This window comes from Pinus tabuliformis, chromosome J (assembly GCF_031772625.1).
Source record: "Pinus tabuliformis cultivar Carrire ecotype Pingquan chromosome J, CPIR1, whole genome shotgun sequence".
Taxonomy (NCBI): Eukaryota; Viridiplantae; Streptophyta; class Pinopsida; order Pinales; family Pinaceae; genus Pinus; species Pinus tabuliformis.
The window spans coordinates 1,522,126,438-1,522,138,910 of NC_142295.1; the positions used below are offsets into that span (position 1 = coordinate 1,522,126,438).

Sequence of the window (12,473 nt, forward strand, 5' to 3'; positions counted from 1 at the left end):
TGCTGCAAACTTCCATATGGTGTGTAAGTAACACTTCAAGTTTGTGGAATGAACCGTGTACTCAACATTCTTCTGTGATCTGGGTGTTGTTTTTAATATTAATTAGAATAAAAAACATTGACTGCAACAGAGAAAGCTTTATCTTGTACAAGTCAGCTCAGGATAATTTTTATTTATTTATTTATTTTGTTTTGATGGAGCACTGGCGGATTTCAATATTTGCAGAACCCAGGGAGTTACACAGAATCAGCTTGCTAAAGAATTTGGCATAAAAGGAAATAAAATGTTTTATATCGTGAGGAGTCTTGAATCTCGAGGCTTGCTGGTGAGGCAATCAACTCTTGTACGGACAAACGAGGGTGGCTCTGAAGCTGATAATGGGTTAAAAAGCAACTCTATTGTTAATACAAACCTAATACATCTATCACGTTATGCAAAACATTTAAATTTAAGTTCTCAACAACGATTTGAGATTAGAAAGTCTAATGCCTCAGAAAGTTTTGAAAATAGAAATATGTCTTCTGGAATAGAAGGTAATGGGGACGGTGGAAGAGAAGACCTGCAAATTAAGGATGATCTGCCAGCAATGAAGGCAGTTTGTGATAAACTTGAGGAAGCAGATGGAAAGGTATTGCTTTTATTTATTTTACACAGCTGTGGTTATTTTGAAATATTTATGATCCCTGCAGAGTGGCTATTATGTTCATTATTTTTGGATTTGCATAGGTTCTTGTTGTTTCAGATTTAAAAGTGACTCTTGGTTACCGGCTGACTGTTGGGCATCGAGCATGGCGCAGGGTATGTATCGCTCAGTGTGTCTGTAAATGGATATTAGTAAGCTTGAATTGTCATTTTTATGAACTTCATAGAAGGCATTAAAGCATGTCTGTATGTGTTGAGTTTTGTGGTAATTGTGTTTCTATTGCCTTTATGGTGATTGAGAAAACCTTCTGATAGTATACCCTATTGCAGATATCGAAACGGTTGATAGCAGCTGGACTGGTTGATGTTTTCCGTGCACAGATTGATAAGAAGGTATGTATTTTGTAGATGATGCCATTCATAGATAGTAATTGATAACATGCAACTTAAGGTAAACATAACTTCTGATTTATTTCTGAATTCTAGTAATTTTAAGCTGAGAGGTCATTTAGATATGGCAGGAAGGCCTCAAAGATTAAAACATTCTTTTTTCCTTTCCAAATAGGTTAACATAACTCAGCTGATAACTTTTTATAATTGTACCATTGACCACCCAATAATTTGTCATTTTGGTTGAGCTGTCTAGAAAACAAAATGCACTCGAGCCCTATGATGTTGCTTTTTCCTGGTCAAGTAGGGTAATATTTCTCCTTGACAGTTGCACGCAATCACAGTATTCAATGTCTGTAGATCCACACAATCCTGCCAAGGAAATAGTAGCCTTTGAGTCCAAGATAATGTTGATCAACACAATCCTGTAGTCTTCAAGAGAATTTTTTATTCTGATTTTCAGCCATGGTAATTATTTAGTGTGATACATTGGCTGTAATTGTCAACTGTTTATGTGGTCATTTATAAGGGACATTAATAGGTTTCTGTAACATACATAAAATATATAAATATGTTACATAATGATAACGGTGAGAATTAAATAAATCAAGGGATACAACCCTTCACCCTTGTGACCAAATAGACCAGGGAACACAACACTTCACCCTTATGACCAAATAAACCAAGGGGCACAACCCTTTACCCTTGCGACGTGAATGATAGTTATATTGTCATGAGTGGTTTTGTAAAACATTACTCGTATTATTCAAATACAAATATATAGTTTTAACTTTTTATCCTATATGGATTTCTTTAACTTATCCCTTTTGTTGTGGATATTCAGTTGATCAACCAGTTTGGTTCAATACAATGGTATTAGAGCAACAAATTGGGCAGATATTGGTGGGACACTGCACGGTGAGAATTAAATAAATCAAGGGATACAACCCTTCACCCTTGTGACCAAATAGACCAGGGAACACAACACTTCACCCTTATTACCAAATAAACCAAGGGGCACAACCCTTTACCCTTGTGACGTGAATGATAGTTATATTGTCATGAGTGGTTTTGTAAAACATTACTTGTATTATTTAAATATAAATATATAGTTTTAACTTTTTATCCTATATGGATTTCTTTAACTTATTCCTTTTATTGTGGATATTCAGTTGATGAACCAGTTTGGTTCAATACAATGGTATTAGAGCAACAAATTGGGCAGATATTGGTGGGACACTGCCTTTGGCAACAAAACTGCTGGCTTGTTGGCCAAAACTTTTGAAGGGGTTTTATGTCACTTATTCCGCTGGAAAAGATTAAAGAAATTGAAAAGAAAGAAGACAATATAAGATAATTTTTATTGCAGTGGGAAAGATTAAATTGAAAAGAAAGATGATATGATAATTTTATTAATGTCCAACAAATGATCACAAAACTAGTTTGAATATAAGATGCAGAAATATCAGACAAATATTGGTCTATTACAACATATTCCACTGTGATATGCATACCTTTTATACTGTAACAAGAAGGAAAAAATTGGATACGGCCACAAATAAGAAGACTATAATAAGTGCACATTTGAAGAAGCATCAGTAGAACAGTATAAAAAAATCAGGGGAAAAATGCTTGAGGAACAATCGTGTGTCTTGAAGATGCACATATAATATAATACTAGAATAGTATTAACACATGAAGAATTAATTGGTTAAATTGAGGGATAACGACTCATAGCAAGAACTTCCATCTGAACCCGGCTGAACAAGAAAAAGTTAAACATGTGTCTAGCCATCAAACTGTCCTCACATGATCGTCAAATAAGTTGCTGGAATTGGGTTATATGCCTCAACATTTGCAGATACGGGCATACAAAACTTGAGTAATAAACGGCTACTTGTACACCTGTCATTCCTTTAGACGTTGTTGCTGCAGATAGATAGGCTTTGCCACCAGGTTACAAGCACCCTCTGAAGTATACGAACTTTGTTGATTACACATGTATATCCATCTATGGTGAGTCACCATAGCATAGACGTGTTGACAGAGGATATGTTTTTTCAAAAGAAAGGTAAAAATTTGTGTAGTCTGTTGAAGATTCCAATTAATCGTGATATTCGATGGAATATTTCAGTTAATCATAATAAAAGGCAAGGTTAAGGGACATAGTAATAAAGTAAGAAGGGTACTTTTAAAAAGCAATTGATATCCAAGTTAAATTATTTGTTTCATTGAATTATGAGAGGAATATTAACCTTGAAGAAAGGACATTTCAACTTTGGAAGTAGAATAGCATTATTTTCTGGTGGAACCCTTGCATTTCATGTGCCCACTGAATCGTTGGAGAAGGGAGTGGCGACTGTCAATCCAGAAATAACAGAGTTCAGTGGTAAATATAGTAGACATAGTATAACTTGGATTAATAAAGTGGACAAATATTTTCAAATGTACCTTTCGAGATATGATAGTGAAACAAACAATCAAATTTGCTTTAATGTAGAAGGCCTTGGAATAAAATAGGGATCATCAATAAATTGGCACTATTGTTTTGACTTTTTAAGAACGTTCCAAAGATAGAGGATAATGGGGAAAATTTACATGTTCTGAAGTTGAGCACTTGAAATGTGAATTAGTGAACTATCAACAATACAATGAAAATGTTGAACAACTAATATCTCATTAAGAATTCCAACAAAAACTTATTTGAAAAGATGATGAAATTTATCGCATAAGGAATCATTAGTGAAAACCTACTTGCACAAATCATGAAGTTAAAGAACAAGAAGAAGACACAGCATAAAAAGCTAGAACAACTTGTCAATGAAGAAACATCGATAAAAAAAAAGATAGTAATGGATCTAGTGGAATTACAGATGTTTCCTGTGGTTAAATCAGTGTTATCAGAACTGGACCGGAGGCGATGCAACATACATAAAATAGATAAATACCATTACACTATAATAATAATTAAATAACCCAAGTGACAGAAACATTCACCATCGTAACCAGTCATTGATATGTATACCATGATGAGAGGTCTTGTAAGACATCTCTCATATTACTCAAATATATATATATATATATATATATATATATATATATATATATATATTGTATACTACGTGGATTTCTTTATTTTATCCTGGTTATTTCGCATATTCAGTGGATTAAAACTAGTTTGGTTCATCACATTATCATTTACTAATCAGTATGATTGTTATAAATATTTAAAGAGCACAAGCAAACGTCATACATACTTTCACACTTCTGCATCATGAACATAATATATTCAGCTCTTTCATGTCTAATCTTTCTCTAAATTCACTTGCACACTTGTTTGTAACACAAATTTTACTGCTTTAAGGAAGTTGATTCAAATTCAGTGCGTTTATGGTACACTGTTTATTCTGTAGCGCTTTCCTATGTTTTTAACATATTTTAACATCAAAATTTGTTTATTTTGAAGTGTAAATTCAGTAGTTTAAATTTTGTAAGTTAAGATATGACATATATGTAAGTCAAAATTGGGCGTTTAGAGAAAACCAACTCAATCTGAGGTCTTTAAGGGACTGAGAATAAAACTAAAGCGTTGTTCATACAGACATTAGTGCATCTTGTCATTTACAAACACATGAATCTGACTGTGACCTTTAATGCTTATAATGGTGCTCAAAATTCTGACAAATTAGTTAATTGGGATGTTCTTTGCCAATGTTCTATCTATCATGTTTTGCAATGATGCAATCAACTACTGGAAGGGAGACTATTGCTTTATTCAAATTTGTCTCGTAGCAGAAAATGTGCATTATATTTGTGGCCTCAAAATCTCCCATTCAATTATAGCTGCTCTGCTATACTTCGATGCCCTCAAATTCAATTCTCTTTTGTTGTTTATATGATGAACTTGATTTGCATTGGATAACTAATTTCAAATTTATTATTGGTGACACCTCGTTATGAATATAATATATATATAAATAATGTAAATATAAATAAGAATAAACAATCATAATTAATTAGTGATTAGTATAAAAGAGGCACCATTCATGAAGGGGTGCCTACCTAGATATATAAGCAGGCCCTCAAATACTATTTCACTTCTAATAAATATAATTCCACTCTTTTTTCTTCTTCCTGCTTTTTTTAATAAACTAATAATAATAATAATAATAGATTGATATTGACAATTAAACTATATAACTATATTGTAAATATATATTATACTTATGACTATAACTATATTTATTTATTTTAAAACTAATGTGACGTCTGTCGAGATTAGGAAAGGGAACAACGAATTGTTGCGTCGGCAGGCGATTTGGGTGATGTTTGGCTCACAAACAAGTGGTATGGAGATGAGACCAGCAGACAACAGGGATGGACAGTGAAAACTGAGTGGGATGGACAGTGGATAGTGTGGGGACGGACAGGGGTCAACTTAGTGTGGATGGATGTAGACGGTGTCTGTATGGCGACAGAGAGATACGACGATATGGATGGGCATTTAACAGGTACTTTGGTGCAGAATCTTGTGTGGAATGAACAGATTGCGGCTGCGTTCACTTAATGTTAGTTGTATGAATGAATTGGGCAGATCTGTAAACTAGGCAGTCTTGCAGCCTGCAAGGAAGGGTGTTTTGGCGGCAGGGCTGAAGCTGTGGGTGGCCATTGGAATTGTTCTGCGTGCTGTCAGACGGAGCGGCGGCTGTGGGTTGCAGTCGGACGATGATATTTTGATGATAGTAGCATCCAACAAGTACTTCCACACAAGTCTAAGTGTCTAGACGTGTGGAAGTTGTCCAAGGCCTTTAACATTGGTAAAATTACTTTTAATTAAACGTATAATTAAAGTAAAGTGTTTTTATAAGAAAAAGTGAGTTTAATCTAATGAAATGGAAAGGTTATTTGCATTAGTGAATTAGATGAATCTCAACCATTTATTTTAAGTGAGGTGAGACTAATCTCAATTGTCAATCACTTTGGAGATTAGTGTTGTGAATTCAGTCTACAATTCATGATTATAAAAGCAAGGCTAAGTGAAGGAGGAAGACACAACAATAGTGAGCACAATACACATTGAGATAGTATGGATCTCAGTGATTGGGTGAAGGACTTTCATACAAGTGTACAGGCTAAGGGAAGAAGGGAAATAGTGCAGCAACAAGTAGAGATCCTGATTTAGGAAATAAAGTGGAGGCTATTTGGGAAGGAGGTCGTACAAATTTTCTGAACACCTAATTTGCAGCAAGAGGACATGCAGGTCACTCGAGTCTGACTATATAGGTGTGCTAGAGGCTGAATGTGCTGCAGAAAAGATAGATAGATCGGGCTGCACGTATGCAGGCCGTACAAGTGCAGCTCACGCATGGTAGGAAGGTACAAGTTCAGGTAGCAAGTGTGATGCAGATATGATAACAGATAGTCTGCAAGTGTGTAGATCAGGCTGTGCAAAGGTTGAACAGATCGTAAATATACAAATTGGGCCATCTAGAGGCCATACAGGTTGCCGATCTGCAGTTTGGGATTCTTCAAGGGCAGATTTGCCAGGTTTTCTTTTTCACTATAATTTTCCAGTAAATTTCTTCTGTGGGCCATTTTTCCAGGAAGGGAGTCCTTTTATGCCGAGAATTTAATTAATGAACAACAGATTTGAAGGGCAGGATATCTGTGTGCATGTATATGGGGTTGGCTAAATTTTGCTTCCTCTAATTTATTTTTATTTAATGTTAAAATCCCAGCAACACTCTTTATTTATTAAGCTGAATTTTTTAATTAATTTACTGCAAGGAAATTTAGTAGAAAATAAATTTGCTATTTGCTAGGGTCGAGGAAAATTAGTAGGCACAGGTTTTTGATAGTTTGTTCACTTATGATTGTGGCACAATAGTCTTCATTTCACTTATGTTAGTTTTTCTTATCTTAGGGGGTCATTTTGGACCTCCTTCCCCTGTTTTTGTATGGGCTTCTAACTACGTTACCAGGAAACGTGGGTTCAGGGACGGGTACATCGACGGGTGCGTCACTTTTTGAAACAGGGTACGTGGGTTCGTTGGGGGTATATTATAAGTTATATATATTATGTATTTTATAAATTATAATATATATGAATTTTAAAATCTTCCAACTTACAACAAGAAAAATAAATCATTAAAGACTTAAACATGAACATTCACTTTGAAATTTCACTTTGAAATTTCAAATTTGATATCAAGTGGAAATTGAAATTTACATATTGATGTGAATCATGATAATAGATATTAGAATCATAAGTATATGTCCACTGTCATACTACATTCAAAATTTGGCCTAAAGCAATATTAAACGTGAGATATAAATTTTCAAAATTCCAAAAAATGTCAAACTGAACAATGAACAAGACTAGGCTTCCTTAAGCCATGTCATCAACATCACTAAGCTCTTTAGTCAACAGATTCTATAGGGAGGGATCACTCTCATCTGGAGCCTCCTGCTCATCCATAGTAATTGGAGGTAGCTCAATAAGACCATCTGGCTGCATATCCTCGTCCACACATGTAGTATTATCTATGTATGCCCAGAGGAGGCAATCATAGTATGCCCAGCTGGGGGCATCAAACCCTTGACCTGTGAACGTTGGAATGCACTATGCAGCAGAAGACCTCTCTCTCCTCTTACATAGAACCGGTGGCTTGTCTTCCTTCTATGGCAGCATATACAGATGGGTATACAAAAGTTTTTACACTACTGCAAACAAATAGTAGGTGCAATCACTTAGATAATAAACTCTTGCATCATCGTCTAACACACCAACGACCAAACCTTGCGCCGCCGTTGACCTCTCAGACCTGTGTGAATGGCAAAGTTGCAAATGCAAAACAAATGCAATTTAGGGTCATCAAGTTATAACTTATAAGTTTATAACATGTTTTTTCACATTTTTTGTTTAATAAAAACATTTTTTTCTTGCCTGCGACATGTACGAACCCCATCACGTACCCATTATCAGTGTTCGATGCACCCATTTTGACAAACGAATCCATCTCACAGTCATAACGTACCAGGTTCTTATGGGATGAACCCAGTTCATACGAGTTTGTTCGAGATGCACTAGCTCCAGCACCCGGTTTGGGGGGACAAGAACCCGGGACGGGTTGGAGAACCCCACCCTTGGGTTCATGAACTTGTGCTTCACATGCTTCTAATCATCTGTGTAATCTTGAGTTCCTTTGTCCTATTTTTTCTTTAGTGCACATTGATATAAATGTCATTCCATTTCAAATAAGCCATGGTGTGTACTTTGTGGGTCTATAGGATCTTGAAGGAGACTAGAGCAAATTCCAATAGCTATGGTCCAATCCATTTGGGATTTAACTTGTCGATGACTCCCAGATTTCTCAAGAACCAAATCAATCCCAAAGCAAACATAGGCAATTATCTCTAGACAAGTTGACACACATTCTTACCTTGAAAGATAGATTGGTAACCTTGATCCTAGCCGACATTGTAATAACTCATTATTTGCATCACATGCAAGGACCCTTTTGATTAGGTCCAAGGTTTTCTTGACATATCGACATTGGATAAAACAATGGTTAGTGTATCATCATTTTTTTATTATTGTTTATTTCAAATAAAGTCCGCACTTGGAGGTACTAACATAACCTTCTCTAAGCTTATGGATGGCATCTTCTCCAACTTGGAGAAACTTGTGACCTTTACTATTTGATGGTTTACCTTGCTACCTTGACTTTAGTAACCTTAGTTGTGTCCCTCATAGTGATGGTGTCAACATGGTGGATAATGTCTAAGCTAACTATTCTTTGCTTGCACACATTCTAGATATTTGTGTCTTTTGCCTTCCCCTCTTGTCGATCACAACTAGATTTCTTGCCTTCTCCTTCATTGATCCCATCCCCTACCATGCATTAACTCTTATAATTCCCTACCTTTGCAATTGAGCCCACATCCTACCTGTTTCTCTTTGATTAGGGGAACCATTGCTAAATATGACCTCTCTAAAGATCATTTGGGAGGTTGCCTCTGAATACTTACCCCCCCACTATTTGACATCATATACGTGTCCCCACACTTGATGAGGAATGCAAATTTACACATAGGCATCTCCTCTTTGTTTTGTCTCATGACTACATTCACTACCTTCCATCACATTCACTTTCAGAGATTCTAGGCATCTCCCTCATCATGTCTGAAATATTCCACAAGTAACTTCCTCATCTAAATAGCCTCACATGTTTCCAAACTGGTAGCCATATACACGACCTCTGCTGAACTGAGTGCAATTGATCTCTGCTTCCTGCTGTACTAGGAAACAACTGTTGACCTAATGCTGAAGACGCCCCTTGAAGTACTCTTCCTGCATGTGAAGTTCCCTGCCCAGTTTGCATCTATGAAGCCCTCAAGCCTCACTCCAACAACCTGATTGTACAACAATCCATAATCTAATGTGTCTTTGAGATATCTCAACACATGCTTTGCAACCCAATGAACTTTGGTCAGTTCTACCATGAACTGACTCAGTGAGTTGACTACAAAACAAATATCAGGTCGTGTTTTGACCAAGTACATCAACAACTCGATGAGCTGCTTGTATATTGTAGCATCCACTCGCTTTGCTCTACTAGCATCCACCTTCCTTCAGTTTGTGACTAGTGGCGTGGCCATGGTCCTACAATCCTGCATATGAAATCTCAGGAGAATCTATGTAGTGTACTTCCTGTGCCCCATGAAGATCTCACCATCACCATGCCAAACCTCCAAGCCAAGTAAATAGTGCATAAGCCCCATATCCTTCATCTCAAACTCCCTTGCAAGGTCCTCCTTCCAGTCCTGGATCAAGTTGTTTGCTCTAGTCAATATAAGGTCGTTGACATAGAGCACTAGATTGATTAGAAGTCCTCCAACCATGATGTAGTACAAGTTGGCATCCGCCTCACTCTTAGTGAAGCCCAATCCTTGAAGTTAGCTGTCAATATGAGTGTACCATGCTCTCAGAGCATGCTTGAGCCCATAAAGAGCTCTCTTAAGCCTGCATACATGTGTGTATTTGCTGAACTACTCAAACCCCTCTGGCTGCTCCATATAAATCTCCTCCTTAACCACTCCATTGAGGAATGTTGTCATCATGTCCATCTAGTGGATCTTCCACCATAGTCATGATGGATGAATACCGTGCTACTGGGGCAAAGGTCTCATCATAGTCTATGCCCTCAATCTGTAAGAAGCCCTTGGCCACAAACTTGGCCTTGTACTTCTCCACACTCCCATCTGCTCCATGCTTCACCTTGTACACCCATCTCAAACCAACTATTGATTTACCCTCAGGTCGTGGCACAATCTCCCAAACGTCGTTCATCATGATGGAGGAATATTCCACCACCATGGCATCTTGCGAAACCTGCGGAGAAGTTGCCTCCTTGTAGGAATAAGGCTCAATGTCCACCAACTCTGTCATTAGTGCCATATAACCTATGTACCTCTGTGGCTGTTTGCTCTGCCTGAACATGTTGCTAGGAGGTTCAACATGCTCCTGGGCGTCCTGAATTAATTTGTCAGCCCAGTTGGCTCTCTTCCTCCCTATGCTAGGAGTCTCCAACTGTGTAGTTGCCTGCTCTTGTCCTGGTCTATTATTCTCATCATCCTGCTCTGCATCTTGCTGTGCGGGCCTCTTGCTACCTATCTGAGACTCTGTCTATGATCCTGCTTGAGGCTCCTCCTTAGGAGCGAGTAGCTCCTCCATGTGAGGTACTGCTTTCTACTCTCTCTCTAGGGACTCCCTCAGAGCTTTGTCCTTGAACCTCACATCCTCCCTTAGAACTGTCGTCTTGAGTCTTGGTAGATACAGCCTGTATGCTTGAGCTATCTCACTGTATCCCATTTCTGCTGTGGGCTACAACTTCTTCTTGCTATCTTTGGACGCATGGCAATAAACTCTTGTGCTAAAGATCCGAAAGTGCGAAACATCAGGCTTCTTGCCTGTAAAAGCCTACTTTGGTGTAACTTGTCCAAGAACCCTGTGTGGACACCTATTCTACATAAATACTGCAGTGTTGCATGCCTCTGCCCATAAGAACATAGGTACTCCTTGATCATGCAACATGGCCCTGGCTGCTCCAATAATGTTGTGGTTCTTCCTCTCAACCAACCCATTCAACTGAGGGTTATGGAGTGCAATCAAGTCCCTCCTAATGCCCTCTTTCAAATACAACTCCTTGAAGTTATTGGAGACATATTCTCCCCCATTGTTGCTTCTCACCGACTTGACCTTCTTCCCTATCTAGTTTTATACCAAGGCCTTTCCAAGAACTTGTTTAAAACTTCATCTTTCTTCTTCATAAAGAATATCCAAGTGTTACGAGAATAATCATCAATGAAAGTAACATAATACCTGTGTCTTATAAGAGAAGGAGAAGAGAAGGGTGCACATACATCTGAATGCATCAACTCCAAAATACCTTTGGCCCTGCTGTCTCGTCCCTGAAAGAAGTCTTGGCATACTTGCCAAGCGTGCATCCCTTGTACACTCCATTCTTGTCAAAGTTGCATGTTGGTAATCATCTAGATATCTGATGAAGAACCTTCAGCACCCCATGATGCAAGTGTCCCATTCGCCTGTGCCAAATTTCTCCAATATCTCTACTCCCCTTGCCACTTCCCTTACTGCTCAAGGCTGCGCAAGTTTCAACCTGCACTCGTGCAATTTCTCATCCTCACACCTATCTGCTTCACAGATCCAGAAGCTAGGTGCTTGAGGTACGCCTTACTTCTGCTAAAAATGACATCATATCCCTTGTCCTCAAGGGTTGCTATCGAAACCACGTTCTTCTTTAGCCCTGGAACATAGAGAACATCTCTGTGTTGGCATTATGAGACAAGTGTTGTCCTTGATGGCAAATCACACTGATGACAAATCATAGTGCAGAAGGATAGCAGCAAGGAATTGATGATCAAACTACAAGTATGAAGAGAAAATATATATACGCAGGTTCACTATATACCAAGTAGGGTATACAAGCAGGTTCACTATATACCAAGTCGCGTATACGCAGGTTCGCTATATACCAAGTAGGGTATACACGCAATTTCATGAACGGAAAAGCGCGTACATGTCGGAAAGCTTACTTTTGGTCCGTGGTAGTTAGTCCTCGGTATTTGAACCTATGGTTTTGGACCATGGTATCTCGACAAGTGTGTTGATCCCAAGTATTGGGCTCTTGGTATTGATTTATTATGGTTTTGGAGCGTGGTATTGAACAAGGCCTAAGACTATAAAAGGAGAAGAAGATCATTAGGCAAAAGGCATCTGAAAAGTCTTGAATATCTGATGAAGTATGAGATCCAGTATGCAGGTTATGGGTTGATGATACATTGCTTGATCTGAGCTAAGGAGGGATCTCAACGGTTGATGGAGAACAAGATCTAAGGAGAGATCGGGATCAAATGGT

At 37.9% G+C, this 12,473-nt stretch overlaps 1 protein-coding gene across 1 annotated transcript in view; it reads left to right on the plus strand.

Annotated features, from left to right (window-relative positions):
* The window catches only part of LOC149233289 (uncharacterized), a 213,629-nt gene that overhangs the window by 41,100 nt on the left and 160,056 nt on the right, over nucleotides 1-12,473 (plus strand). Inside the window, 3 exon segments of the mRNA XM_089379723.1 lie at nucleotides 226-628; nucleotides 727-798; nucleotides 973-1,035. Coding sequence (XP_089235849.1) covers nucleotides 226-628; nucleotides 727-798; nucleotides 973-1,035 — 538 coding nt within the window.